Source organism: Athalia rosae, chromosome 2, assembly GCF_917208135.1.
Source record: "Athalia rosae chromosome 2, iyAthRosa1.1, whole genome shotgun sequence".
Lineage (NCBI taxonomy): Eukaryota > Metazoa > Arthropoda > Insecta > Hymenoptera > Athaliidae > Athalia > Athalia rosae.
In genome coordinates, this window is record NC_064027.1 from 2,852,307 (window position 1) to 2,880,187 (window position 27,881).

At 36.4% G+C, this 27,881-nt stretch overlaps 5 protein-coding genes and 2 long non-coding RNA genes across 17 annotated transcripts; 4 read left to right on the plus strand and 3 right to left on the minus strand.

Moving 5' to 3' along the window:
- Positions 1 to 116: 116 nt before the first annotated feature.
- Positions 117 to 1,952, plus strand: LOC105684054 (GPN-loop GTPase 3). The gene is made up of 3 exons (XM_012397159.3): positions 117 to 826; positions 1,025 to 1,221; positions 1,312 to 1,952. Exons 1-3 carry the CDS (start codon positions 782 to 784, stop codon positions 1,889 to 1,891), a joined length of 822 nt encoding a protein of 273 aa, XP_012252582.2. The 5' UTR covers positions 117 to 781; the 3' UTR covers positions 1,892 to 1,952.
- A 70-nt stretch (positions 1,953 to 2,022) lies between these two features.
- Positions 2,023 to 4,024, minus strand: LOC105684053 (GPN-loop GTPase 1). 3 transcript variants are annotated; one of them, XM_048649355.1, is made up of 5 exons: positions 3,970 to 4,024; positions 3,422 to 3,664; positions 2,971 to 3,335; positions 2,660 to 2,889; positions 2,023 to 2,532 (listed from the first exon to the last, which is right to left on the minus strand). In XM_048649355.1, exons 2-5 carry the CDS (start codon positions 3,627 to 3,629, stop codon positions 2,184 to 2,186), a joined length of 1,152 nt encoding a protein of 383 aa, XP_048505312.1. In that variant the 5' UTR covers positions 3,630 to 3,664; positions 3,970 to 4,024; the 3' UTR covers positions 2,023 to 2,183. The 3 variants fall into 3 exon arrangements, with proteins under 3 accessions (XP_048505312.1, XP_048505311.1, XP_012252577.2); XM_048649354.1 differs by having other exon boundaries at positions 3,812 to 3,970; XM_012397154.3 differs by lacking the exon at positions 3,970 to 4,024 and adding an exon at positions 3,812 to 3,965 and having other exon boundaries at positions 3,422 to 3,697.
- Positions 3,975 to 7,776, plus strand: LOC105684007 (ATP-dependent RNA helicase DDX24). The gene is made up of 11 exons (XM_012397054.3): positions 3,975 to 4,091; positions 4,156 to 4,328; positions 4,402 to 5,044; positions 5,152 to 5,414; positions 5,496 to 5,641; positions 5,865 to 6,154; positions 6,288 to 6,510; positions 6,586 to 6,697; positions 6,781 to 6,898; positions 6,974 to 7,151; positions 7,308 to 7,776. The coding sequence occupies exons 2-11, from the start codon at positions 4,158 to 4,160 to the stop codon at positions 7,591 to 7,593; spliced, it is 2,430 nt and encodes an 809-aa protein (XP_012252477.2). The 5' UTR covers positions 3,975 to 4,091; positions 4,156 to 4,157; the 3' UTR covers positions 7,594 to 7,776.
- Positions 7,777 to 7,815: 39 nt separating this feature from the next.
- Positions 7,816 to 10,212, minus strand: LOC105683958 (KIF-binding protein-like). The gene is made up of 5 exons (XM_020851219.2): positions 9,285 to 10,212; positions 9,107 to 9,202; positions 8,643 to 9,028; positions 8,303 to 8,537; positions 7,816 to 8,211 (listed from the first exon to the last, which is right to left on the minus strand). Exons 1-5 carry the CDS (start codon positions 10,115 to 10,117, stop codon positions 7,863 to 7,865), a joined length of 1,899 nt encoding a protein of 632 aa, XP_020706878.2. The 5' UTR covers positions 10,118 to 10,212; the 3' UTR covers positions 7,816 to 7,862.
- Positions 10,213 to 10,354: 142 nt separating this feature from the next.
- On the minus strand, positions 10,355 to 27,881 carry LOC105684008 (dystrobrevin beta). 6 transcript variants are annotated; one of them, XM_012397055.3, is made up of 17 exons: positions 27,724 to 27,881; positions 19,996 to 20,166; positions 19,683 to 19,899; positions 19,520 to 19,602; positions 19,276 to 19,427; positions 19,077 to 19,185; positions 18,832 to 18,998; positions 18,607 to 18,734; positions 18,331 to 18,429; positions 18,100 to 18,187; positions 17,819 to 17,857; positions 17,372 to 17,490; positions 16,777 to 16,942; positions 16,406 to 16,689; positions 15,000 to 15,145; positions 13,654 to 13,713; positions 10,355 to 12,866 (listed from the first exon to the last, which is right to left on the minus strand). In XM_012397055.3, the coding sequence occupies exons 2-17, from the start codon at positions 20,162 to 20,164 to the stop codon at positions 12,604 to 12,606; spliced, it is 2,289 nt and encodes a 762-aa protein (XP_012252478.1). In that variant the 5' UTR covers positions 20,165 to 20,166; positions 27,724 to 27,881; the 3' UTR covers positions 10,355 to 12,603. The 6 variants fall into 6 exon arrangements, with proteins under 6 accessions (XP_012252478.1, XP_048505307.1, XP_048505305.1 ...); XM_048649350.1 differs by having other exon boundaries at positions 17,378 to 17,490; positions 19,077 to 19,203; XM_048649348.1 differs by having other exon boundaries at positions 19,077 to 19,203.
- On the plus strand, positions 11,779 to 14,991 carry LOC125499792. The gene is made up of 3 exons (XR_007276783.1): positions 11,779 to 11,896; positions 13,636 to 13,784; positions 14,453 to 14,991. It is a non-coding gene; the product is annotated as an uncharacterized LOC125499792 (long non-coding RNA).
- LOC112694953 lies at positions 23,005 to 27,854 on the plus strand. Of its 4 annotated transcripts, none has more exons than XR_007276779.1 (4): positions 23,005 to 24,781; positions 25,034 to 25,160; positions 25,230 to 25,347; positions 25,861 to 27,854. It is a non-coding gene; the product is annotated as an uncharacterized LOC112694953 (long non-coding RNA). The 4 variants fall into 4 exon arrangements; XR_007276780.1 differs by having other exon boundaries at positions 27,793 to 27,854; XR_007276781.1 differs by having other exon boundaries at positions 23,005 to 24,698.

The window sequence follows — 27,881 nt, forward strand, 5'->3', positions numbered from 1 at the left end:
GTATTGATAGTTGAACATATGTTTACTCCTGAATTTATTATGGTAAAAATTTGTCAAACATGTTTCAGCGATATTTCGAATAAGTTGTTGACCAAAGATTTTCAAATCACAAGTGAATAAGTTTGACATTTCTGGATGATCGATCTCACAGATGAGATTTTATAAACACAAAAATGAGGTATCGTCCTCTGTAAGAATTTTTGTGAATTCAAAGTCGGAATTTTATGAATAAATTTTTCACTTTCGGCTCAGGCCACGTAAATGATAATTCTGTGAAATTCGAATGTACCAAATTCAGTTACACGTAAATGAGAATTTTGTTTCTACAGTTAAATACAATCTACAGAGATGCTCACAAGTTGTAGCATGTAAAAAAAAATTATTCATAATCGAACCATGCAGCGTCCACCAACTTTGATTTATCGTATAGCTATTTTTGATTTAATTAATTAAGCAATGGTAATCATCCAGATGAACTTCAATTAATAGCTCAGCGGATTATCATAATCTTTAGAATCCCATGTAAAAATTTATAGTTAAATTAACAAGTTGCGGGAAAACGAAGTAAAGGATTCGAAGTTCGACGAGCAAATGGCTCCGTTGCGCTTGCGCTCAGTATTTGCAGCCAATCAACCTGTACATGCCTGCAGCCGTTGATAAGTATACGTACTCAAAGTTTAAAATGTGCATCGAACTTGTTCAAATGAATTGAAATTAAATGGGTTAAAATATATTTCATGGACAAATTGAATTTCTATTTATCGTACGAAATCACAGAACGATGAGATACGCACAATTGGTGATGGGACCGGCAGGTTGTGGAAAGGTAAATATTGCGATGTTAAGGTTAAGTCATTCAACTCAAATCATGATGGCAACCACATGCTTATCCAAAACGTCAAATTGTTATGGAAATGATTGAATTCATGATGATGATGAAAATAAATCTTGTCGGTAAACTTAAAACTGAAACTCATTTATATAAGGGTTGATCGATATTACTAGACCTGAATTATTTATTTAGTCCACCTACTGTTCAACCATGGTTCAACATGCAGTTGATGAAAAAAAGGTCATAGAGATCGTCAATTTAGATCCAGCAGCTGAATACTTCGACTATGAACCCCTTGTAGATATACGGGAATTGATTCACTTAGATGATGCTATGGAGGACAAGGAATTGAAATTTGGTCCTAATGGAGGTCTCGTATTTTGCATGGAGTACGTATCACAACTGTTCATCATGATTCAACAATTTTAGCTTCTCAGATTAGTTAAAAATACCACTTGATGTGTATTCTCATTTTCCAGATACCTACTAGAGAATTCTAAATGGCTGGAAGAGCAACTAGGCGATGTTGACGAAGACTACATAATTTTCGACTGTCCTGGACAAATTGAATTGTACACACACATGACAGTCATACGTCAGCTTGTTGAGATGCTACAGAATATAAATTTTAGAATATGCAGTGTATTTTTGCTTGACAGTCAATTTATGGTTGATGGATCCAAGTTCTTGTCTGGTACTATGGCAGCTCTGAGTGTTATGATCAATTTGGAACTGCCTCATGTTAATATCCTAAGTAAAATGGATTTATTATCCAAAGGGGCAAGAAAACAATTAGACACCTACTTAGAACCAGATCCCCATAGTTTGCTTGCAGATATGGAAAAGGGACATTGGAACAAAAAATATAGAAAACTTACTGAAGCTCTTGGGAGATTAATCGAAGATTACAGCTTAGTTAGATTTTATCCCTTAAATATTAAAGATGAGGAGAATATAGCTGATATCAAATTAACGATAGACAATATTATACAGTATGGAGAGGAAGCTGATGTCAAAATGAGAGACTTTGATGAACCTGACCCTGATGACAAGGATTGATATAAGATTTCTGTATGTAAATATCATCTTTTTTGAAGTATCAATAAAACAATTTTCGTTATCTCCAGTAGTTTGATAATCCTAACAGTAATCGGGAATTGGTTATTAGTGATGAATTCAACTCAGTGTGGTCAATTTGTGCAGCATGCATTGTTGCTGAAAAATCAACACATACTAAACTTTATCTTATGCACAAAATTACAAGGCAAACATACTTAGAAAATACGTTGTCAATACGTTTCAAAGAGAATAATAATTTTTTAGGTACAAACTCCACATCACACTTAGCCGATCAACTGCCTTTACTGGTACTGGGTCCACTTTGTTGGCTTATTGCTCTCCTATCTTGTTCAGTTTTTTGTTTGCCAAAAACGCTTCTAAAGGACTGTGCTTCATCGCTTTCGTCTTGTTCTTCTTGGATCTCTCTGGAATTTTCTGTACCTTCTTCATCGTCACTAGATTCATTTGCAGGATGCCTGAGATAAATGTCTGCTACCTCTCGTCCAGAGCAAACCGAACCAATCAATGGGACAACATCCCCAGCTCCTCCCTCTGCAGCTTTGCGCAATTTTGCTTTTTTGGCTTCTTCCTGTGCCTTTGCATTTTCTATTCTGATTCGTTCCCAATCCTTTCTATAGTCTCTGAGAAGTTAAATCATTAACTGAGTTGGGTATTTACACTGTTAGTCTAAGAAAACAGCATTACATTATTTAGAAAAAGCTCGCTGGTTTTCACAAAAATCATTGGGGCAATTAAAGGCATCCTTACGTTTCATATTCCTTTGCAGCTTCTTTGATAAGGTTGAAAAATTGAGGAATCCCATCACCAGTTATAGATGAAACCCCACAACTACGTAGGTGACAGTAAAATTCGTCAAGTGCTAGTGCTAAGCTACTTGTCAAGTTGCTTATATATCTATTGTCTCCTTCTAAAGCTGTTTGGAAGGATTCAAAGTCTTGCATCCAATCTACAGCATAACTGTGTTCAACAACATCTATCTGGAATTGTATTGAAATGGGATTAGCCAATCCGAATTATATCTATCAATTGATATCCTGAATCATGAATCAGATCCACACCTTGTTCATGACTACAATGAATGGAAGCCTCGTTTTGTACAGAATGGAACAAGCGTAGAGCATATTTGACATGAAAGTTACTGGACTGACACTCCTCACTGTGTCCATTATGTATACAACTACAGTTGGAAATTCAGATGCCAATGCTTCTGTTATGATGGTACCACTAGCTGACCAAGTAAAGACTTCTATTTGACCAGGAGTGTCAAGTATGACAAATTCGTGCTCTTCTCCGGCTTTTTCAATCAGTTTGACCACTTGGTCAAATTTTGTCGAGAACAAATTTAATGCCGTAACAATACCACCATTAGGACCAAGTCCATATTGTTTCATGACCTCTTTGTAATTGACTGTATCTCTTATATCTGTAAGAATCAATTATGAGGCCAAATTTGCTACGACAATTATCTTACCACAACGTAGTTTCTCAATCACTATTCAGATCATGTACCAATATTAGCTGGATAAGGAACCTCATTACAAGCTGGGTCCAAATTGATGACGTATGGTTTACCAGTATTATAGAGCGTAGATGTGATTTTTTTTACAAAAGTGGTTTTCCCAGAACCAGCCATTCCAAGCACAATAATACAGGTAGGTTTGCGACGTTTATTTTCGCTCGACTGTGTACTCGGCATGTTTGGCAAATTGGTTTCCATTGCATAGTCGTCATCCTGTTTCTGTTCATTTTCAGCTATGACATCAGTTTTAAACATGATGATTATCTCTAGAAAGCATTAGTATTATGATGAAACTAGATGTAAATATTAACACACTGCTATAAGCGTAACAATGAAAACTACAGGTTAAGTATCAACAATTTGTATGGCAATAAACTAACTTATTGTGAAGTACTAAATTATAATAGTAACTATATAGTTGATTAGCAGAAGCCCCAATTCGTGATTGGAAATAAAATATAAATGACAAAATATCGTGTTTGCAATAGTTGCAACTATTGGAACCGAACTTGACACGGGTTATAGAAATTTTGTGTACATTTCCAGTGGTTTATCAGCGATTGTGGCCAACAGGGCCACCGATGTCCCCACCGGGCTTCCGGAGTCTTTTGACAGCACGTGTTTCCGGTGGCTAGCGTGCATGTGGCGTATAAATTTAAGGTTAAACATAATCAAGTGGAAAGTAGGTAGAGACGGATTATTAGTACATTCCAAATAATTTCAGACATGGGAAAAATAAAAAAGGAAGAATGCGCTGCCTGGAAACCGCTAAAATTGGATGGAGCATTTATCTCTGAAGGTATTGACGGGCTGATAGGAATCGAAGAACTAACAGATTATGGTGTTATAAGAAGTACGAAGCGCAAATTAGTTACGCCTGATAAAGAAACACACACGGTAAAAATATTTTTCTTCAATGATTTCTATGATACCATTGAAGTATTAATATGTAAATGTAACAACAAATTAGGTAAAGGACAAGAAAACCAAATCACAAAAACCTGGGGCTAAGATTGACGATGCTGAAACAGATGAACATTTGACAAAGAAAAAAAAACTCAAAAAAACTGGAAAAGAAGAGAAGAAGCTGAAAATTAAAAAGAACAATAAGGAAAAGCCTTCAGAGAGCCAAATTAATATCACTGAAGAAGTGTCTGATACCAGATCTAATAGCCAAATAAACTTGGAAAAGAAGCAACACATTGAGAGAGATAATGATGCCACCAACTTTGATAAATCAAATATGCCGATGAATATACATTCTTGGACTTCATTAGGTGTACCTGATATATTACTACAAGCATTAGCTGATCAAGGTTTCTCCACTCCGACACCAATTCAGGCTTTGACATTAGCACCAGCAATTTTGGGAAGAAGAGATATTCTGGGTGCTGCTGAAACTGGTAGTGGAAAAACACTGGCTTTCGGACTCCCCATTCTGAATGGTATATTGGAAGAGCAAAAAAAAGAAGAAGAAAAGAAGCTCTACGAGAATAAGAATTCAAATGAAATCAATGAGGATTCCAGCAGTGAAATAGATGAACCACACAGTACTGAGAGTTGTGATATGAATATGATAAATATATCTTCGAATGGAGAAATTTCAGATTCTGGTTTGTATCTTGCCATTATATCCTACAGATATTGGCTGATAAAATTGCTACAGCCAAATATTTTACTTATGTTTAACCGTGTTTCAATTACCATATTATTATCACAGAAGGCTCAGCAGATGATTCTGAAGATGGTGAAGGTAATAGCGCAGAAGAATCAGATTTTGAGGAAAGAGAAGAAATCATAGGAAATGAAATGCTGAATGAGGAAGGTTTTGGCTGTGTTAGAGCTATCGATAATATAACCATTAAAGGGTCTAAGGGATTGCCTAAAAAATCTTTGTATGCTTTAATATTGACACCAACCAGGGAGTTAGCCATTCAAGTTAAAAATCATCTTGTCAAAGCTGCCAAGTATACTGGGATTAGAGTAGGTTGACACAGTAATATGATGACTATCATTTACAAAAAAACTTGCCGCTCTGTTAGTTCATCGAATTTTCATGTGTAGATTGCCGTAGTTGTAGGAGGCATGGCCGCTGTGAAACAAGAGAGGATCTTGAGTAAATTTCCAGAAATAGTGGTCGCCACACCAGGTCGCTTGTGGGAACTAATACAAGAAGGCAATGTGCATCTCAATCAAGTCAACGATATCAAGTAATAGTATAAGCTAATTTCTATAGATTTTAATTACAAATTTTACTCTTGGTAAGTTACACGTACAAAGTTCTGGTCAACTAATGTCATTCAGCAAATAACTTGACAAAAATATTGATATGTGTTACAAGCCTTGCTAAAGGTTTGGTAGTATGGTTTGGTACTAGCTCTCTACATTCCCTATTCTTACCTGCATTGAGAATTATTGCCATTTTCCCCACAGATTTTTGGCCATTGATGAAACGGATCGGATGATTGAAAGAGGACACTTTCAAGAGTTGCATAGTCTCCTAGAGAAAATCAATGAGGATAGTGAAAAGTTAAAGCAACGACAAACTTTCGTTTTTTCTGCAACATTGACCATGGTACATGATATTCCCCAGTATTTGATGAGGAAAAAATCCAAGCAGAGAAGTACAATACAAAAGTTAACACCAGAACAGAAATTACAAAAAGTAATTGAAATGTTGGGAATCTCAAATCCAAAAATTGTTGATGTCACCAAGAAATCAGGTAAATTTTTTGTTGATTATTTTCATTTGCTGGAAGAAATTGCAATTATCATATCTCAAAAAAGATTTAAAAATCTTTTGGTATATTTCTTATAGACCTGCTTCTGTTTATTCAATTTCAAACTTGTTCATAGCGACGGCGACGGGTTTAACAGAATGCCGAATTGCTTGTACCATAGATCATAAAGACTATTACCTATATTATCTGCTGAAGAGACACGCTGGTCGAACTTTGGTATTTTGCAACAGTATCGGTTGTGTAAGAAGACTTGCAACTTTATTAGGAATTTTGGAATGTAATCCACTACCCCTACATGCTGGTATGCAACAACGACAAAGGCTGAAGAATCTTGAAAGGTAAACCCCAAGTTACTATTTGACACTGCTTATGTAGCTATACATCTTGAGCTGATACTTTCTGTCATTTGACAGATTCCAAGAAAATCAAAATGGTATTTTAGTAGCCACTGATGTTGCTGCCAGAGGCTTAGATATACCTAATGTAGAACATGTGATCCACTACCAAGTTCCCAGGACGTCTGAGGTATAATGCCTGATTTTATGTTGCAATAGTTTGTTGTAAATTACTCTTCGCCGAATTATGACTAAGCTTTATGAAATCTTCAGGGGTATGTGCATAGGAGCGGCAGGACAGCCAGAGCACAAAAGGAAGGCATCACTATCTTACTAATGGAACCATCAGAAATGCAATATTATACCAGACTTTGCAAAACGCTCGGAAAAAGTATGCATGGAATTAACCACTCTGTGTGTCGCATTATTACATAACAACCTCTAATGTAACTCATCTGATTCTTAGCTCAAGACATACCTACTTTCCCAGTGGTAGATCGTCTCTTAATTGCTGTCAAAGAAAGGGTTAATCTTTCCCGTGAGATTGATCGTTTAGAATTAATGTGTCGAAGAGACAATGCACAGAAAGGTTGGTTACATAAAGCTGTTGAAGATATGGACCTTGTGCTTGATGAAGACCAATTGTGAGTTTTTTTGTTTTATTCAACGTTAGAAATCTTCCATTGATTATTAATGATATCTTAAATTATCTGTACAATGTAATTATGATTTCGACCGCGGTATGACTATTTGTTATTTTCATTGGTGAAATATTATTTCAATGTAATTATTTTTATCAGAGAAACCACTATGGAGACCAAAGAAACAGCGGATCTAAGAAGACAACTCAGAGCTAGGAGGCATCAGTTGAAGAATTTACTGAGCAAACCACTTTTCCCAAAGGGTTTTTCCGGAAAATATTCAAACCCCAGCATGGAATTTCAATTGGAGCAAGGCACTCAGAGAGCAGTTGATGTCATGAAAAAAGCTATTGCAGAAAAACCGAAAAGAAATTATAAAGACATTCCTGGTATCCCCAGAACTAAACGTGTTTCTAAAAAAAAGTTTTCTAGAAAAAAGAAGTAGTCATCAACTTTTCTTCGTGTAAATAATTGAAAGAAAAAGTGATGGACCTTATTCCATCCATCAGAATATTTCAATTTTTGTTAGGATTTGAAAACTATCAAAAATAGAATTATTCTCTGAGAAAATAATAATAGAATTATTCTCAATATTATGCGTGTAATAAACGATTTATTGGAAAAATTACGCATTCGTCAAAAGTTCATGCAAAGTAAGACCTTGGTATCAATATATCCGGACGAATTTTATTCAAATTATTGCAGTATTCGAAATTATGAATTGACATAATTACAAACATCTCCAGCGATGTCAGACACAGGTATTGAACCAGAGTCTATGGGATCCATGTTATGCCACATATTATTGTTGAAGTGCTCTAATTTGGAATGAATGTCAGCCAAAGCTTCCATTTTATGAAGTGTCACATCACTCGTTTCAGGTACAACCTCTTGAGCGATATAAATGCGTCTCAAATTGAGACCCATCATTTCCAATTGCACTTCAGCCAACTCTCGCAGAAGTTCAACAGATACAGCCATATAGCATTGCGGTCGCACTTCTTTCAGAATCGTACTTAGAGTTTCCAGGGCATCAGCTCGTAATTTCTGTACAGCGTACTGACTGAAAATATATTCACTTGAAAATTGTAGTCAGCGACTTAGTCTTTTTATTTAACAACTAAAACACTTTGCAAATAATGCAGATGATTCACCTTTCAATATCTTCTTCGTAAAATGCAAGAAATCTGTGAAGTTCGCTGAGGTCTAATATTGCATTAATATACTGCATAGGATGGTCTTGTAAAGTATAGAAGACTTTCGCTCTTTTTAACCAGGAATGTGTGTACTGAAATAGCTCTCTTGCTTGTACCGTGGTTTCAATAAATGAAGCTGTTACTTGCTCTTCCCACTCCGTAAGATCCAAAGATGGAAAAATTAGGAGTACTCCTACAAAATTGCAACATAGCAGTGGGCACTACTACTAATCTGAAAGACGCTCTCAGCACAGTATAGTTTGTAAAGCAAGAGGGATGAGGTGGTCAATGATTCTACCTTCATTTTTTTCAACGTTATCAATGTTCCTTGTTTCTGTTTTATGCGATTGTGAACCCTGTAACAAACTTGGTAAAGCTTTTGGTATGGAATCTGTTACATCACAGGGTGGTTGAGAGTTCCTGTCGACTATGTCGCCGAAGCCTCTAGCGGGAAGCCCTGTCTTTTCATCCACATTATCATCATAAATAGGCGTTTCTTTGGATGTTGTTGGCTTATATAAATCAGCCGTTTTAAATGGAGAAGTCCAGAGTTTTTCCAACATTTGGTTGGGCTCCCCACAAATTGAAGAAATAATGTTTGTCTTTGAAACACTGAATAGGTATAAGCCATATTTGACCCAGCATCTAGCAACGTCTGCGAACCTCTGCTGGAGTTCGTCCCATCTGGATGCAGTATTGAAAAAGTATTTTATCGAGATAATATGCCGTTCACACTAATTTGTTGATTAAAGAAATTTTTACTTTTCTATCATGTTGTCTGGTGGTTCCAATGCCTCAAGCTCTTTTTCATAGCTATAGAGTACATGTGTTGCAGCAACTAAATGATGTCTTGCTTCTCTAGATCAATAGGAGTAATTACATGAATTGAGCAAATGTTCATTGCAAGTAAACCATATCAAGCCGAAAAATTGTGATGTACTTGAATCTGTTTTTGCTGAGAAAGTAGGAGGCAAGCCTGGCCGATCTTAATGCCCACATAGTGACGTTCCCATCCTTCATTTCAAGTTGTCTTCTTAATACTTCATGGTGATATTCAGCAAATTTGTCATGCAATTCTTGTTTATTGTAGATAAATCCTAGCATCTGTAAATTATTTGTCACCAAACGTTCTAATTTGTTGCTAGAATCTGTTGAAGAAGATATAACAGTATCAGGCGAAAATAGATCATCGCTGACATAAAATTGAATGACAGCAGACTCTTTCTTGGAACTTTTGTAGGTCGACTCTGCATATTCTAGGAGTTCCTTGGACTTCTCGAATTCACCTTGCTTCGAAAGTAGATATGCATAGTGATTTATTATTCTGAAGGCCAAAAATACTAGCTCTGATTTGGATACCACATCCTTGATGGATTCTAATGCAGTAATCAATATTTCTTGAGCTTCCATTTCTTTTCCTAGGCTGATGAGAAGTTTTGATTGTTCATAAAACAGGGTTGTCTTCATTGCTAATAGTCGTAAATACATGGGGTCTTGAGGAATCATCATGCTCTCGATCGTTCCAATCATATGTTGAATTAACTTTTTCATTTCTTCTGACAGTTCAGTATCATTGTGAGTTTTGTCATCTAAGTTTTCCATTTTTTGGAATGTTTTGATCTGCTGATACTCTTTGTGCAGAATTTCCAAATTACACTTTATTGTAGACTGGACTCCATCCATTGTTATGTTATATTTTAAGTTGCTCTTTACCGTTGATACAAAGCTGGTGAAAGACACTGACTCCACATATGTGAATAAAATAATAAACATTCGACTCTGAAAAGATCAGGACTTTCTTGTTATGACAAAATTAGTCATGAAAGAAATATTTGTAGATAATTGTGCGACCTGAAGTTATCTGATCAAATGTGATGATTGATTATAATTCTGTGATTATAGTCCGGCAAGAAGAATATGGCAATAGCATAATATTTATGGCAATAACGATCGATAGCCACAGTTATAAATATGTATAACTATACCAATAATAATACCTAGATAATACAATCTGTTTCATATTTATTTTTAATAAGTACTTCTTTTCAAAGACGGCTACATGATTTTTGTAGAATGAATGTATATATGAACAAAATGAAAGATCATAAATTAATATTTACACGAAATGTGATGTAAAACTAATGGTCTATCCTATGTTTACAATCTTACTAAACCCAGTGGTTTGTACCAATTGCGTCATAATATTTTCATCATAATTTCTCTATTTGTGGAATGTACGATAAGAACTATAGGAACTAAAACAAATCGTTTGATACCTCATTAACAAGCGAGATATAGTCAATGTTGCCGAGTTTGTCACATCGAATAAGATATCACCTGTTACTATCTTGAGAAATTTTAATACATTTTTGTGCGCTGTCTATACCTATAACAATTTATGAATTTCACAATTAAATATGATATAATGTTTATATACAATACTGATCTATATTAAGCTGTACTCCTCAATCATAAATCGATCGTTGTTATTTATACGTAATTTTACAATATCGAAAACATTACGTACCGTTGGCTAATTAGAGCCAGTAGCGATAAGCAGAAGCAGTATTTGATTATGAATTTTTATAGCCAATAGCTAGTGTCTCATCCGACGATAACAAGTGCAAATTGATTCATCATCAATCAATCAATTTTGAAACGTAAAGTATTATACACATAGTAGAATAATTTATAATTGAAATATTCGCTGATTGTGAGTTAACAATAGACGATTTTTATGCCTATGTCACCTCAAAGTGGCTCCCGTGAAAGTTAAAGTATTTTTAACTAAAATTAAAATAACATTATTATGATGAATAAGATGCTTATTATTAATCGAAAACCACTGTTTATGCTACACCTAGGAAATGCTAGGAGGCTTCATTAAAGAATGCTGAATCAGTTATTATTTCAACTTCAGAATGTACTTCGGTGCGCATAGACCATTTAGAATTATATGTTATTTAGACCAAAGATGAGGCGTTGTATTAAATTTCCTGTAATTACAGACTCATAAAATCAGAGCCATTAGCTAATTGATCTAACAATTGCATCATCCATTGAATAGTGTGGCTTGCAGTTTCAATGAACGTTATAATTAGTTGAATCAGCTATAAGATGATCAGCTATGTTTGTCCTCAGTCCACATGAAAGCAATATAAAATAAAAATCACTCTGGCTCTCATAAAACACTCAGTACCTGTTACTAGGGTACAATTCAATAGAGCTGGCAAAAGTCAGCATCTGTTATATACCTTTTAAAATCGATTAACATGATTCACTAGCTCTATTACACCAACTACACAGGTTTGCGATCAAAGAAGGTATTGCAGACACTTGAATGCCATAGAAATTTTGATTGAAGATTGTTATTGTACTGTTGGATGATTATTAGCACTAATCGAAACTAATTGGCGCAGTTCCAAGAGCCCTGCGACATTGTGAAATTGTTATTGTATGTGCTATAAGAGTGTGATCATTTATCTAAACTGCTCAGTCTCGATGAAACAGGCATGATCTGACAAGGAATGGTTGCCTCTGTACATACTTGGGGTAAAAAAATCTATTGCAACATGGCACAATATTATTGAACATTAGTTCCCAATATTATAGGCTCATAAATGCCCGTAGAAAGAACCTACTTTCGGCTATAGTCATTTATGTAATTTATGTTTACTATTGGTCAAAGAGTTGATAGCCAAGCATACTGAATATTGTGTAGCAATTATAAAATTGATTAGTGAGCGAGTTTTTTTTTTATTTTTCGAATGACAGTTGAATTAATTCAATTTGCAGGATGCATATAAAATAGTAACATTTGGCATGACTCGATATCGCCAAACTGGTTATTACAATATCTTAAGAGTGTATCAAATTGTTAGTTACCTCGTATATTAAAACAAATCTGGGCAGGATCAAATATTTGAAATATGGAAGATACGACTACTCATTTCGTCGGCCATGAAGATTATGAGACATTGTAGACAGTGAGATTTGCGATATATCTATAGGTATATTTACCTAGGACATATTAATGTATGTCTAGCATAGCTGGGAGGTTGAGCGTGTGAATATCAAGGTAAAACATTGAATATGTCTCATGATCCAGTCTCGAATAAAGCTAATATCTGGTAATTACAATAATCTCTATGCAGCAAATAAGGTGTTTCCTATAAATTAAACTATAATTATAATTATCACTATCTCAAATTCACATCTTTCTCCATTTGGAGCAGATTTCTAATATCAGTTCAACTTTTTTATCGATTAACCCATCGCTTCACCGCCTCCTCCCAGTTTGATTCACTCTCATCTTCTTTTTCTCCTTCTGCCTCTTCCCGCTCACCTCTTTCTTGTTCTTGTTCACTGGAAGGTGTAGCGGAAGGGGTTTGTGATGCATTAGTATTACGAGCTCTTAGCTCTGCTAAGAAATCATTTTCTTGTTCATAACGACGTTGTAATTCTTCACGCCATGAGTTACCTCCACCACTGCTATCATCTCCATCTTCACCTGCCTCGAAATCTAATAACATATTTACAAAAACACATGCAACTCATTAAAATTAATCCTCACTACATCCTGATATAATATCTCAAGATTTTTTTTTCCTAGTGTGAGAGCTGATAAATAATATATAAATGTATAGGTAGAAATAAGAGATACAAAACTAACTACAATTAGCACTATGCAATTGGAATATGAATAGAGGCCAGTGTTGGATCATTTGTTTATTGGGGTATAACATCATCACAATCACAGTGCAGAAAAGGTTTGGCATTGTGCTAAGATGTTATATAATATCTGAGTAAGAAGTATAAAGATCGATTATTTATTTCAGCATATTAGTCAAAAGTTGGAGTGGAATCTAGGATAATTTGCTAGGATAATGCTGTATAATTTTGAACTAAGAAATGTGAGTTAAAATATTCCGGATCACAAAAGTAGCAGTCTTTTTAGGACAGGTGTTTTTAAAGGTGTGAGATTATCAATTACCTGTCAGCCAAGACATGCTTTGAAAGTCTTGCAAATGTGGTGTTGTGATAGGATGTTATACTTTGAATCATTGCATCTCCAGAGACTGAGCTTGTAAAAGCTACTTGACTTGTAAAAATTTCTCATTTTGACAGTTGCACAACTCCAGATAACATTCAATGATTTGATAAGCATTTATTTAGGAACGTTTGCTAAGAATTTATGTGCTATTATTAAATAACAACGAATGACACAAATAAGTATTGTTAACTGACAATGAGTATTCGCTAAACAAATTCTATGAATTTTTTTTCTAAAGGAGAATACATACGCTTACCTAGAGGTTTTCTGATGTTGTGGCGTGCTGGGGCTGGAGTATGATCCTCCTGGTCTGAGTCTGCAAGCCAGCAGGAGACATTCACAGAGGGTGCATATCACACATTCCATAACACGTCTAAAGTGTCATTGGTTAGTAAAAAATATTTCCGTCCGATTATGTAAATTTGAATGGTAACAACTTCGTTTTTGAGACTCTAATTATGTGGCAGACAAAGACACAAATCAATTGGAAAATTGATTCATTTGAAGTCCTTTTAACAAAAATTTCCCCTGAGAGATTTCAAATAGACACAACTATGTTACTGTATTAGTACTTCTTTTTTACAAAGTATTTGCATATTTTGTATGCTATTGGCAAGGTTTGAATGAAGATCGTTAACTATATTTTCCGTTATTATTGGGCTGACCATATTATATCTGCAATGCCAATTAATTTGTTAATACCATTTTCAAACATTTCGAGGTGTTAAAATAATCTGCAAATGCCATTTTGGGTCCTGCGTAGCTGTACAGTCCATGCTAATTTAAACTAATACTCTAAGATTATTCTAAATCAATGTGATGTATAAAGAGAAGGCAGAAATATAGGTACGAATGTAAAAAAGGGGTATCAGTCTATTAAAAAACTAAATGAAAAATAAATATCCAATTAGCAACCAATTACTTCAAGTCATAGTGTCAAATTTTATCCGTGCTTATGGTGCAGTTTACTAAATGTTAGTCTCCTAAAATTAGGCAAGAATGGTTAGCTAAAAACATATCAGAATCAAACTGCATTTATCTTTCTTTGAATGCAGATAACAAATATATCGGGTGTCCTGTGATTTACAAAGAGAATTTGATGGTGAAGATGGACTGGAGCAATAAAATCAATACAGGAAAACAACACATAAAGCCATTATTCATAATTTTACCAATTAGCTGTTTTCTGCGATGTCAGAGATATTTAAAAATGTATAAACCTCCCATTGGTGACTGGCAATAATTAATAATTGCTGGCCTAATTATGATATCAAGTCTCAGCATCCAACATTATTGCATGACATAAAGCTATATCCACAGAAATGAGTTCTAAACACAAACTGAACAAACTTAAGGGAATGCAACAAGCTGTTGCCACAAATAGACGAGACATTAGATTATTTGATCAGCTAGGTACTGTATAAACGTGAACTGATTCAAGTCCATTTCATGACAAGAAAATGGGCTTGAAAATTAAAATGGATTGAACTAATTGCCTCGATTAGACTTTGGCCGTTCTATTAAATTCTACATATATTCACACCCAAGAATTGGTGCCGATCTGTAGCATCAGCAATGTGTTTTGAGATTTTCATTGCATACCTGAATTTAATTCCCTGACCAGTGTCGACATCGCATTGGTAACACTGTCAGCAGCAACCAGCAAATCATTTCGCAATGACCGTCCCAAACTGTTGTTTGCACTACTTGAGCCGCTTCCAGGTAAACTGTTTGTTCCAAACGCCGACCTAACATCGAAAATTTCTATGTTCTATAGATTATATGTTTTTGAACCAAAAATCAAAACAGTTTCATGCAATATTTTATTGAGAATTTAGATATTCCTCTTTTGAATGTTTCTCATACACTTTGATTATGCCATTGAAATTTATATCAGTATTAAACTCTACTAATCGTGAGGTGTCGATACTTCTCTGTGATGCTATATTAGTGTGCAATTAATCAATTAGACTAGCAGTAATTTTCGCCCTAGCGACTACGTGATGTAACATACAAATTCGTCTCAACTCTCCACAACTGTAATTTTTTACTGGAGCTCATTTTTCAATATCTAAATTGACAAATGTTTATACATTGACATATTCTGTCTCAGTACCTTATGTAATCAGTCAATGATCTACAGAAAAGTTCTTTTACAATACGCTTCTATTTAGCTAGCTATTTTACTCAGATGCGGGTGTAAAACCTATCGCTATTGAATTCTGAGGATGACAAAAATCTAGTACCATGCAAGTATCAATACAAATGAATAATCAGCAGACTTGAGAATTGAAACTTTGCAACATTCAAACGTCCGATTACATTCGACTTAGCTATAAAGAAGCAAAATATGCACCAAAAAATTAATTACGTACAATTGATAAGATTACAGCCATCATTCTCATGCTTCTCATTGGCTTCATTGATAAGAATTAGAAAATTTCACGCATGAGAGTTAAAATCTTTGTAATGTCTTGAAATGTATGTCCTTGGTTTAACATTGGCTCCAAAAATGAAGCACCATATATACTTATGTCGAGACAAATATATTTAATTTTAAAATAGCCCAAAATAATATTTAACGACAAACAAATTCAAAAGCTTTGCAATAATACAAGAAATTAAATTAAAATGTCTGATATTTTATTGGCAATTATTTATTGACATTGTGAATAACAATGTTGACACTGTACAGCTAGTACCAAGTTATGCATATGGTATTACTAGTCGCTAGTGTCAACAACTAGATTTCATGAACCGCCTAGATTACATTACGTAAAATGAATATAAAAACAATACAAATAGGCTTGTGCATTCAAGTTACATATGTAAGTTTACTTTCAAAGCGCATGTGAATTGCTTTAAAAATCTCATTCAGGCATTTCGCTGTTATAAAATTGGTATAACAATTACTTTTAAAAATAAAGACTGTTCCACAATCCAGTAATGAACAGCACTAATATCAATTAAAGAATAGCAAACTCAAATTTCTGTGCATGCTATCCTACCTTACATCCCCGCCGACACAGGAGAGGCTATCGGGAATCGGATTCTGCATCGATCCAAGCATTGTGTTGCCTGTTATATTTGCCGTTGACGTTGGTGGAGCCGAGCTTTGATAACTTTGTGACATTGGCTGTTGATTCTGTTGTGGTTGTGGGGCTGATGTAAGAGCACCCCCAGGTGTTGGTGGAGCAGATCGACTACTCGGAACTGCGCCAGGAGGTAACGGTGGAGACTTTGTACTTCTTGGTGAACTATTTGGGGTTGACCTTGGCGATGCCTGGTGATTCTGCACCGATTTGAATCGATAGTGTTATGACCATGATGGATTAAGAAACTAGGAAAATAGATAAGTATCATGTATTCATAATCTTACCTTTAGCAACTTCATTAGTCCTTCAAGCTGCACCATAAGCTGCCTTCGAGAATCTTGTAATGTAACAAGATGTGTTTCCAATTCGTCTTTTCGTTGCCTGAGTGATCTCAACTCGGACATCAAGGCCGGATTTTCCAGACCAGCAGCATTAATTTCTTGTTGTCTCCTGATGTTAATTATTAATGAGTCATTGGTTACAGGAAATAATGAGTATTATGAATAGAGACTACTACGAGTGAATGAATGAATAAAATCTAGAGACCCTGATTTACAAATTTTGTGACGTTTTGAATTAACTTATACCCGTGGATTACTTTTACCGAGTAGAGAAAGTACCGCATATGACCTAGGAATTTTTTATGCAATTATTGAATAAGACATCAAATTGTATAATACATCTATGACAAAATTTGATCGGATCAAAGATTTATATCATCTTACTACGAGAACTATCCACAGTCTAACATTCATGTTGCGCAACCAAAAATCAGAAAGCAAACAGAACAGTTCGAACATGCGTGACTCTTGGATGGTTCGGTAGGATGATCGCAAGGTTGAGGCTCAATATTAAGGGAAATAAACGACACAGTTATACCTTAACCTTGCAATTTCGCGCATGATCTCCTTGTTTTTCGCCTCTAAATGCGATATCAGTTCTCGTTGCGCTCGTGATATGTCCGACGATGTGAGATTGGCATCCGATGGTGCCCTTCCCTGTAACAGTAGCCATGGCAGTCATTAGGCATTAACACCTACACAAGAATGGAGATTAGGAAAATATGTCATTTTAGTTCCGTGGATTTGATAAATTTAAGCTGATTATTTTCAAATACTTGATAACATTTTATATTATTATTATGTCATTCAATATTTTAATTGCAAAGCAAAATGCCAAAGCTCAGTGCTTAATTTGCAAAAGAAAATTCTGTGGCATCAACAAAAGTTTATAATTTCAAACCAATGAGAATGCAATGTACGAGATTCAGTTTGATCATGCAAATTATTTCAATGGATCCCTTCGTGAGATATGATATGGACTTACCGGTTGGTCAGCCTGCGACATTTTGGATGCAGAACGAGGCTGTTAAAACAATTACAAAGTTGCATTAAGCCATACTCAGCAACGCGTCAGCTGGTTGCGTAAATACCTCAATTACATTAAATTGCTGACATAACACAATATGTAAAAATACACGTTAGTTCAATTGAGCGCTAGGTGTTCAAACTTTTTATAAGTTTGTTCTACCTATTGCATTGATAATAGTGCGATCATTGACTTCTAATTAACAAGTTCAAAACCTGGGCAATGTTCATTTGACTCACCACTACCACAGCGCGTGCTTCTTGGGCTAGTCTCATGGCATATCTGGCTATGAGCTTATGCTCATCTTCTAGTCTTGAACTATCCATACTAGAAATGAAACAATTTTATAGCAATATTAACTTGTGGTACAATTATTTTTGTATTTTTATGCGGTATTACTTTTCACTCAGGGTATGTACTCATGTTATTATACAATTTATTAAAAGCTGCTGTGCGATCTGTAAACTTACCTTCTTAATGTCGATCGACTGTCCATTGAACCAGAATCAAATGGAGCCATGAATCCAGATTCTGGGAACCCGTTATGCGAGGGCAGAGGGGATGGTGGGCTGATTAGTCGGGATAAAACAAATAAAGTTATATCGCCATTTATTATTAGTTACCATCAATATCCGGGATTCTCATTTGAATTGGTACATAGACTACTTGAATAATGAGCTATTTTTAGAAATTTTTTTCAATCTATGCAAAATATTTGCGATCAAAATGTCCATAATATTACTTACACGATATGTGAAAGGTCTAGAGTTTTTTCGGGCTGCTCTGGAAACCTTGGTAAGCTATTTTTCCCTTTTTCCGGGACACATCTGAAGCTTTTACGCAGGGAATGCCCAATTTGCTTACTCGGCGATTTCTGTAATGAATTTTTATAGATGAAGACTGGATGTATACGTATGTTAGGGTGACATAAAACTTGTGGGAACACAAAAATGAAATAGATATGTACTTACAAAACTACTATACTCTCTGGTTTCGTGATCGTTATTGTGCGTTCCAGAAACCCTCCCTCGCCAAAAGCAATCCTGACATAACTGGTAAGAATGACACTTTTGACAACGATAGCGAAATCCTGTGAAATTCTCCTTATGACAAGCATCACATGCGATTGGGTGAACAACTGCGAAGTAATTAGGAAATTAATTGAATGATTTTACTCAACCTTCCTCTTAAAATAAATTGAAAATATTTCACTCACCACCTTCAACGGCGGCCATTCTATGATATAAAGGTAACCAAATCAAACAATGTGGTCCAGGGTCAGACATTAGTGTATCCAAAAAGTCATTTACAGTGACTTTTGAATTCTGGAAACCAGAACCCAGCTTTCATATACACAGATATGCGTCAATCGTGAATCTTATATTGTCAATTTTTAACTGAATCTTTTTACTCACTGGGGGAAATATGGAATTAGCTAATCCATCAGAGTACCCAAACGAGGGAGTTTCGTAAACGGCAGCTGTTAAGGCCAAGACCTCTTTCAAGTAATCAGCAAATCTCCAGTGGATCATATGCCCATTGCTATCAGATATCTGGGAATATATATCTGCGAATAATTTCAAAAATTATCGATCAAAAATTTTGTTTAACAGAGTTGGTTTACAATTTAAATTCGACTAAAAATTCACAAAGCCTCACATCGAAATTTATCCATATTTTTTCCAGCACATAATGTAGCCAGAGCTACCTTGACAGAAAAAACAGATATTTTGTTGTTTTCCCTAGAAAAGAAAAATTATTCTTTTTAGTTTGTTGCCATATTTGGTAAAATAATCTATGAATGAAATCGTCAAGTACATACCCACTGGTATATGCTGCTAATAACCAATTCATCAGAAGAGCAGTAGTCGCATCTACCTTGGCCTGTTGAGCAACGGGTACTCTTTTATTGAGTGCATGGAAGAGCGAAGATAATAGAGTTTCCAATCTGGATACACCCAGTGTACTTGTTGGTTCTAATGTGTTCAAGCCATTTTCTCTGAATGCTTCAATCACATTCCATATGTCTACGTTGTGTACTAAAAGAAAAAAAAGAGTTGACAACGAATGAAGCAGAAGTTTGCAATAGGGTGTATGTACAAGTTGCACCAATAGATAACAAAAAATACACTTACGATGAACTTTTCTTTGAATGAACCTCAACTTGCAAGCAGTTCGGTATGAAGCAAATCGAATGCTATCAAAATTCTGTTGCCGCATCTCCTGTAGCAACTGCAGTCGGCTCGCTTCACCGCTACTACTACTGCTACCTCCACTTGAACCTCCTGCTCCGTCTTCAGCCATTTCTTTGAAAATAAAGAAAGAAAAATTGTTATGAACTAATGCTACGAAATAAAGTAAATTAGAGGGTAACAGTGTATCGCTTAATAATTATTCCCTGACGATGGGTAGTGTATTATTGTACAATATCACAGCAATCTGTTTATTGTTTCAATACGTATGCAGAACTGATGGTAACGAGCTGACACGATTCCAATTATGAAATTGATGTGAAGGAGAAATCTTCAGCGATTGAGAAAAGATATACGTATGAACATTTTTTTCGCCCATCACGGACGATACAGGAGGCAAAACTTTACGTTTCATTTGTGTATTTCCAGCCTAATGGAACGAAAAGACACTCACCCAGGGGGACCGTTGATAATGACTAATTAACAAGAACAGCGTCAATTGATTTCCGCAAGTGCCACTTGTATAAGAAATATGTAACTGTGTCACGAGGTGCGCGAGTATGATTTCCACGTTGAAATCAATTTGAATCTCATTCACAACTTATAAAAGTGTCTTAACTCTCTCGATATACTTAAATGACCAGGTTACGAACTATTTCTGGTTTTTTCTAGCTTTGAAACGTATTTATTGATGTTCGTGACGTTGGACGGAAATATAAATTTTTCATACCTAGAACTGTGGTACGTGACAAGAGATGAAAAATAATACATAATATTTATTCTGTGGTACTGTAATGATTTATACATTGCAACCATGATTTTCGTAACTGAAATACGATATTTTTACATTGATATGAAAAAATTCTTGCCAAAACCTCATCATCAGATTTCAAATTTTATAACTTTTGTACCGCTGCATCTGAGAACCTGACGGTCCGTCTGCCTGTTAATTGTCGGAATAGCCGTAAGGAAATTTTGTTGGGAAAAGTAATCTAAATCATTAGTATTATGACATCTGGTTAATTCCGTCTCCCAGCAGGAGCGAAATATGATTTATATACAAACTTAATTTAATATAGTTAATTAAAATTGCTGGGTACTCGTAGAGGCTTCGGATGATTTATTTAGAGTAAGGAGTTCACGTCGCTCAGTTTTTGCACGGTATAACGAACCACCTGTTCATAACATTCAAATCGTCCTGTCTGTATAACAAATGTATACTTATAGCAAGATGCATATCATCTGGAGGGTACTCCTTCGGAATGAGCAAAATCTAATCGTGGAGGTTTAATGAGTCAAAATTGCCCCGAAAATTCTATTTCATGGATCATTTCGTCAACCGGTTATATCAACCCCTCGCGAGGTACTGGAGTGAGTTTTTCACTCGATCATTGTACCGAGCAAACTGCAGGAATTAAATGAAGCATGATATTCCCTGGTTATGGAGGAAAGCAAAGCTCGTATGTATAGCTGCATTTGATACATAGACGTTGAAAAAAAAATTATTGCTGGATAAATGATGATTATCCATCGATCGCCACAGGGTAGTTGGTGTTGAATTCATTGTTGGTGGGTTTTTCCTTAAAAATAAGGACCACTTTGACTTCTCAGGTCAAAATATCAAATGCATAACTTGTGTACTTGTACATACATATAATACCTTTGACTGTGCAGTGATAGATTTCCCTAGAATTTCACCACACAGATCGATAAAGCAATAATTCTAACGCGATGACAACATTATACCGGTATTCATGTCGATGTGTAACAATTTTAGTACTACAAGGTCTTCTTGTTCAAAATCTGAATAATTCGTCCAAAGGAGACCTTTGAAGTACAAGTGCGATCGGGCTCTACAACGCAGCAATTCAAGCGTAATACTATGTAAATTTGTTAGTCTAATCCGCAACGTTTTGGATAAGAGTTCCAGAATTTTATATCGAATCTCGTATCGAATGTTGTACAGGTATTAGTCACGAAAACGTGAAGAAAATAAACTCCAATGTAGATTTCCAATTGCAAGACAAACGTCAAATTCCTACCCCTGACGAGGAAGGTATTAGAAAGAAAAGAAACCTATTGATATAAAGAAGAAATCTGAGAGAAAGATTTTTATCGTATAAAAGCGGGAATAATAAGAAACGAGCAGACTTAAACTGGCAGATACACATTTTTGAAAAGATTTTTTTTCAAATGACTGCACACTCCCCCTTCTTCATCCAGGTCCTTCAATTAACGGGGGCGTCTCTCACCGCGAACACTTGTTCTCGTTGGAACTGACAGTCGGAACCTCTCGAGCGGTGGGTGAGACTTATCGTCATCATTATCATTATTATTGTTACAATTATTATTATATTACTAGTATTTATTGCGATGTTGAAAATATGTAAGACTCATCTGCATACGAAGATGTTCTTTCAAAAATTTCGCGGTATTTAATTAGTTAATAGAAATAAATAGCAGCAATATTATAACATTCGTATTACGAAAAATACCTCACTAATGAGTCACTAATCGGCAGGGTAACCGCATAAGGAGGTAAGATGCCGACAATTTCTGGTATTGTCGGAAGCGATATGACGAATGGACAAAAAGCGAGATCCAGATTTTTATAATTAGCTGATCCAAATAAATACATGCGGTAGCTTCACGTCCAAATCTCACGTTTTGTCAACCACATTACACCCGCAGAATGATAACGTATGAATTATATAATGATAATAGAAAAATTTTGCGAATGGATTGTCGCGTCATCCCGCAGGTCCCGGTGGGGTAGAATTTTCTCGATTTTCTCTTGCTGCATGTGAGTCGTACGGGTACTGGGTGGCTCTGTGCCAGTGATATAATAAATATTCATAACCCAGAGAATTTCCACCCAGTGAGTTAGTCTCGGAAAATACGGTCGAGTCGCGAGAAGACACACACGGAATCGATATCTAACGCAACGTTGAGTTTACCGGCTCGCGCGCGGACGACGCGACGAGACAAGGCCGATGGGAACGAGCAAGAGGAAGACGACGGAGGAGAAAGAGTAAAACGATCGAACGACCAAGTTGCGAGAAGAACTGAGGACGGAAGAAAAGGCCGAGATGAAAAGAAGAAAAAGTAGAAAGAAGAAAAAGTAGGAAGAAGAAAATGGGGGAGGATGGGGAGGATCAAGCACCGGCAGCGGAGGTGTGTTTAGAGTGAGAAATTGCAAGACGCGGTAGTGAGAGATTGCCTCAAGGAAACCGTAGTAAAGACGATAATGCGAGCTTTCGTTCGGTGTAAAGAGTGACGAACAGAAACACTTGGTAAATCCGAACAACGGGCTCTAAAAACTGCTGCTACATTTCAGTGAAATTATTGGGTATTTAAAAAATCCTGAACATTACACAGGTCTAGCCGTGCATGCGGTACGGATAATTTGATTAATGAGAAGAAAAATAAAGAAAAGAATGACCAAAAATAGAACAGAGATCTGGTGCAGAATGTCAAGAGCAGTCATTATATTCTGCACAAAGAGACGACTTGAATCCAAGTTCCTCACTTACAGTCAGCGATTGTTACGGTTCACTCCTAGGAGCTGGTATACCTACGGTATATCTAGTGTTCGTATGTAACTACATACCGCATAACGCATACCCGGCGAGCTTTCGGAGCAATGCATGATGGGACGGGGTGCCGCTTGACCACCTAGAAGTTTTCCCCCGTGGAATTGAGAATCCAGAACGGGGACGCTACCTGGCATTCTCTCGCGTAGGCGGGTCAGAGATGCATCCGCGTCGTGTTAAGAAAATTACATGAGATTGTGAAGAAACGATCCAACGGCTCGGGACATGGGATGAGAAAAGGGAAGCTTTTTTTACGCTCCGTTTTATGCGCTGCCGTGCGATGAGATCAGTTGCTCATATCCGACACTTCGATACGTATCCGAGGAAATTTTTTCTTCCTCTTTTGATCGATGAAAATCTAACAGTCATCAACTAACTTATACATCTACGCAATTATAGCCGTAAATTGAATGACTTCGGGATCCGTTTGGCTGGAGAAAAATTATGGGAATCTCGTCGACGACGTAACTTAATGGTCCGATATTTTCCAATTGGCTTTATTTTCATATTTTTCGTTATGAATCAGTAGACGCTGAAAAATGCGGAGGACAGAGCGACTAGATACTTTGTCCTTCTCGAAAATGGATGTGGGCAGGGTGTGGAGTGAGTATGTATACAACGTGTTCTATAGGTAAAAACTTATATGTATACAGTTTTGAAAAGGTCGCCTCGCGGGAAACTAAAAGAGCCATCAACCATGCATTTGCATTTAGAAAGGGGTTCGCATGAGACTGCTATTTATTTATTTTTTGGTAGCGCAAAAGGCAGACCCTTTTTCCTTCAAATTATTATCATCGTTATCATTTGTGTCATGAATCTCGTACAACTCGTTACGCACGCCTGAAAAGTTGGCAATAATTTTATTTTCGTCAGTTACTAGCGTAAGTTCCATACCAAGGTTCTTCAGTTCACCAGGTAACGACTTCAATGTTGAGTCACTTCCTACGTGGGATAAAAAAAACCAGTGCGAAGTCTCTTACGAGTATTAGGTGCAGGAACACGATCATTTAGTTAGACGTGTATTCGTGGGATCAACTTTAATTAAAATATGAGGTAAACAAGATTCATATAAAGGTGTAACGGTTGAAATTTTCCTCTTTTCATCAAGACGCAATATTGTGCATCTGCTTGAAATGGTATGTAAAGTATTTTTGAGAATAAAAATTGTGGGAAATTTTCAAGTGTTATAAATACGCAGGCAGATCAAGTTTGTGGGATAGACGCGGTGCAACTATGGAAAATTTATTTGTATAGCGGCGCGTATTGCGATGGAGGTGTGAGTTCTGTTACGTCATGAGAACAGGATAGATGAAAAAGCGAGAATACAGGATGCGTTAATTAGACAGTTCGGTTTAAATCACGTAACTAGCGGGTCTTTCTTGTTGTAGATATAAGTTGGCGGGCAAGATTTCAATCATAAACGAAATAAAGAATTCAGGCTTGAAATTGGACTCGATAAATGAATATCTTTCGACAATCGACCAACCGTATAACCGGATCAGATAATTGATACAGGTAATTTATTTTGTATAGTTGCGTGGGTATATGTACGTATGTATATCAACGGAATATCTTTCTGCGCAGTTGTTCCGAAGGCAGGAAAAAGCCTCGTTAGATCATCGCGAAGGCCTGCGGAGGAAAGCGCATGGAATAAAACTAATAATTTAATAAAGGTGTACCAGAGGAAGAACTTGATGACCAGGTAAAAGTTCGATTATCAAATGAGTCGTTTATTGCATTACCGGGCGCATCATATTGCACGATGTTTTATTCACTACGGTATGTCAGTAACAACATATGAAAGTAATACAACCTTCGTAACGATGGACAGTCGGTATACTAATCTGTTGTGAGTCTGATTCGCGTTGTTAACAACGTGCTTTGAAAGCGACAATCGAATTAGAGATAAGTGGGTGTAGAGTGCGGATCGAATGACGTTAGGACAAAAGCTTGCGGCCTTTACGGGCAAGTCTTACATTGGTATACGCTAGATAACAATACGTGCCCCATATTGTAAACTTATATAGGAATTACATGCAGCAAATTATCAGAATTTCATCGCGCCTAGCGACACATTATTTAGGATAGACATCTGCGGCTGCAAAGATAACGAATTGGATCCCAGTTTTCTACGGAGTATAAAGATAGCGCTATCTTTTTTTCATGGCCTAAATTTCTCCTCCAAAAATAACAATTCGCCGTCTACAATCAATAGGAGATGGCTAGGGAGATGGTGTAATCGAGGGATGAAGAAAAATCGGTGATCGGTGATCAAACAGGAAAGAATCAACCGCGAAACAGGAAGTTGGGAGTTCACGGGAGAATGCATGGATAGCCAGGTTGAATCAATACGATAAGTGGGACAGGTGGGGGTTCCTACGGTCTACGGGGTAGCAGTGTGGTGGGGGAGGCAAATAAGTGCGCCGACTGAACTTAAGGAACGAAGGGACAGAACCAACGAAAGACGCGCCTTAACTTTTGGATACTAGATAACTCAGATTAGAATCGGTTGAATGTCTAACCAAATATGGTATGAAGTCGATTGACTTTCGGCGATCTATGGTAAACCGTCTTCACTTCTGTTGCAATCACTTCCATCTATGCCTCTATCGGAACCAACGATAATTTATCATTCGAATGCACAGGAATAGCACCGAAATATGTTCCCCGAGGGGATTGACCTATGATCAAACATTCAAATGTGATTTTATCGTAGGGTTGACGTACGCTCTCGCATACCTGTGCATCAAATTAAATAGAAAATCTCATCAATTTATGTACACCGGGTTTGTGATGATATTTAATAAGTCTAATCGATGACAGCAAGCTATGAATTTCATAGTCGGTAATATTATTCCTTTCGATTATCAGCTATTAATTAATGCCCGTAGTCGGTTGTCTTTCGTTTGATAGTCGATAGTACAAGTATAACTGAATATGGTGAATTGAATTCATCATTAAATCATTCTTTTCGTCTGCAGTGAAGCTCGAATCTTTGGGTGTCATCATTCGGGCAAGAAAAATGCAACCAAAGTTGATGCGTACGAATGCAAATGAATGCAAATTCACTTTTACGTTTGCGTTAAAACAGGTTATGGAATGGCTTATTTACAGCCACATAGTCTCCTTGAAAAAAAAAATAATCATCGTCTTACAATCTGATGAGATAAGGAAATTTTCTGGCAATTCACGATTCAGCGACGACTTTAACGAAGTTGTTTTCTTTTCCTTTTTGCATGTAACATGGTCGTAAATTAATTCGAGCAACTGGGTCGAATTCACGGCTCCGATAATTGTGTTTCGCTGTATAATAATGAGCCACAAAATATGACAGAAAATTCTTGCTGCTCCACGTGCCCCAGTTTTATCATTATTTTATTATTATTTTCATTTTCTACCTACAGTCTCGGAATATCGAAACGTAGTCTCTTAACGGCCAACACCTGCCACATCTGCATTACTCGCATAGGCACTGGTATAGAAAAAATTTTTCGACAATGACGAACATGCAGATGTAATAATGATACGCATTAAACTGATACGACGTAATAACGTATACCAGGTGTGCCTTACAGCTGCAAACATCAATATTTTATCATAGATCAATTGTCACTATCATTTAAAGTTTGTAAACATAATTAAATCATACAGGTCACGTCTTGCGTATAGGTAAATTTTTTAAATCACACTCAGCAAGGACCGTGATCCTTCGAAGGGCTGAGTTCCGATTGGCTATCGAATACGACGTCAGGACGTTCAGGTTCACCTAACCTGCTCATTGCTCTGCCGGTGAACGGATTGATGCAAATTACGCCCTTTTACCTGAGTACAAAATATCTCAAAGCTGAGAATTGCTGCAGAAACATATGCGACAATTATAGAGATAAATATTATAGATCGTTGTGTGAAGCGATGTATTATCGCACGGTCTTGCAGCGGAGAAAATAAATTATGATCTACACATTATCGACTGTCTCAGGTTTGAGAACTGTCAACGATAACATCAAGGAGTTATTACTCTGAGGGATGTGGCAGATTCTTAGTTCTAATTATTGAATGAAGACTCAATTGTCGGTACCTTTCGTTTTGCGTTGGAAAACGTTGAACTTTATTGTGAAATTTGACGGTAAACAACTATTTTACGCAGCACGAACGCACCGTACACCTTCACTCCAGCAGCCATTACCGCCTCACTGAAAACTACTCAACCACTGAATCTGATTTCTGTCAGCTCAG

What these genes read in the sequence shown, in the direction of transcription:
- LOC105684007 (XM_012397054.3), top strand. Translation starts at nt 4,158, where the DNA reads ATGGGAAAAATAAAAAAGGAAGAATGCGCTGCCTGGAAACCGCTAAAA. An exon ending in AATCAAGTCAACGATATCAA is followed by an intron (nt 5,642 to 5,864) that starts GTAATAGTATAA and finishes TTTTCCCCACAG; the next exon opens with ATTTTTGGCCATTGATGAAA. An exon ending in TTGCAAAACGCTCGGAAAAA is followed by an intron (nt 6,899 to 6,973) that starts GTATGCATGGAA and finishes TCTGATTCTTAG; the next exon opens with CTCAAGACATACCTACTTTC.
- LOC105683958 (XM_020851219.2), bottom strand. Translation starts at nt 10,117, where the DNA reads ATGTTTATTATTTTATTCACATATGTGGAGTCAGTGTCTTTCACCAGC. An exon ending in CTCAGCAAAAACAGATTCAA is followed by an intron (nt 9,203 to 9,284) that starts GTACATCACAAT and finishes CTATTGATCTAG; the next exon opens with AGAAGCAAGACATCATTTAG. An exon ending in TAACGTTGAAAAAAATGAAG is followed by an intron (nt 8,538 to 8,642) that starts GTAGAATCATTG and finishes GCAATTTTGTAG; the next exon opens with GAGTACTCCTAATTTTTCCA.
- LOC105684008 (XM_048649348.1), bottom strand. Translation starts at nt 20,164, where the DNA reads ATGGCTGAAGACGGAGCAGGAGGTTCAAGTGGAGGTAGCAGTAGTAGT. An exon ending in TGTGTCGGCGGGGATGTAAG is followed by an intron (nt 15,146 to 16,405) that starts GTAGGATAGCAT and finishes TTTCGATGTTAG; the next exon opens with GTCGGCGTTTGGAACAAACA. An exon ending in GGTCAGGGAATTAAATTCAG is followed by an intron (nt 13,714 to 14,999) that starts GTATGCAATGAA and finishes GCTGGCTTGCAG; the next exon opens with ACTCAGACCAGGAGGATCAT.
- LOC105684053 (XM_012397154.3), bottom strand. Translation starts at nt 3,686, where the DNA reads ATGTTTAAAACTGATGTCATAGCTGAAAATGAACAGAAACAGGATGAC. An exon ending in TCATTGTAGTCATGAACAAG is followed by an intron (nt 2,890 to 2,970) that starts GTGTGGATCTGA and finishes ATACAATTCCAG; the next exon opens with ATAGATGTTGTTGAACACAG. An exon ending in GCTGCAAAGGAATATGAAAC is followed by an intron (nt 2,533 to 2,659) that starts GTAAGGATGCCT and finishes TTAACTTCTCAG; the next exon opens with AGACTATAGAAAGGATTGGG.
- LOC105684054 (XM_012397159.3), top strand. Translation starts at nt 782, where the DNA reads ATGAGATACGCACAATTGGTGATGGGACCGGCAGGTTGTGGAAAG. An exon ending in GACCGGCAGGTTGTGGAAAG is followed by an intron (nt 827 to 1,024) that starts GTAAATATTGCG and finishes TTATTTATTTAG; the next exon opens with TCCACCTACTGTTCAACCAT. An exon ending in GGTCTCGTATTTTGCATGGA is followed by an intron (nt 1,222 to 1,311) that starts GTACGTATCACA and finishes CTCATTTTCCAG; the next exon opens with ATACCTACTAGAGAATTCTA.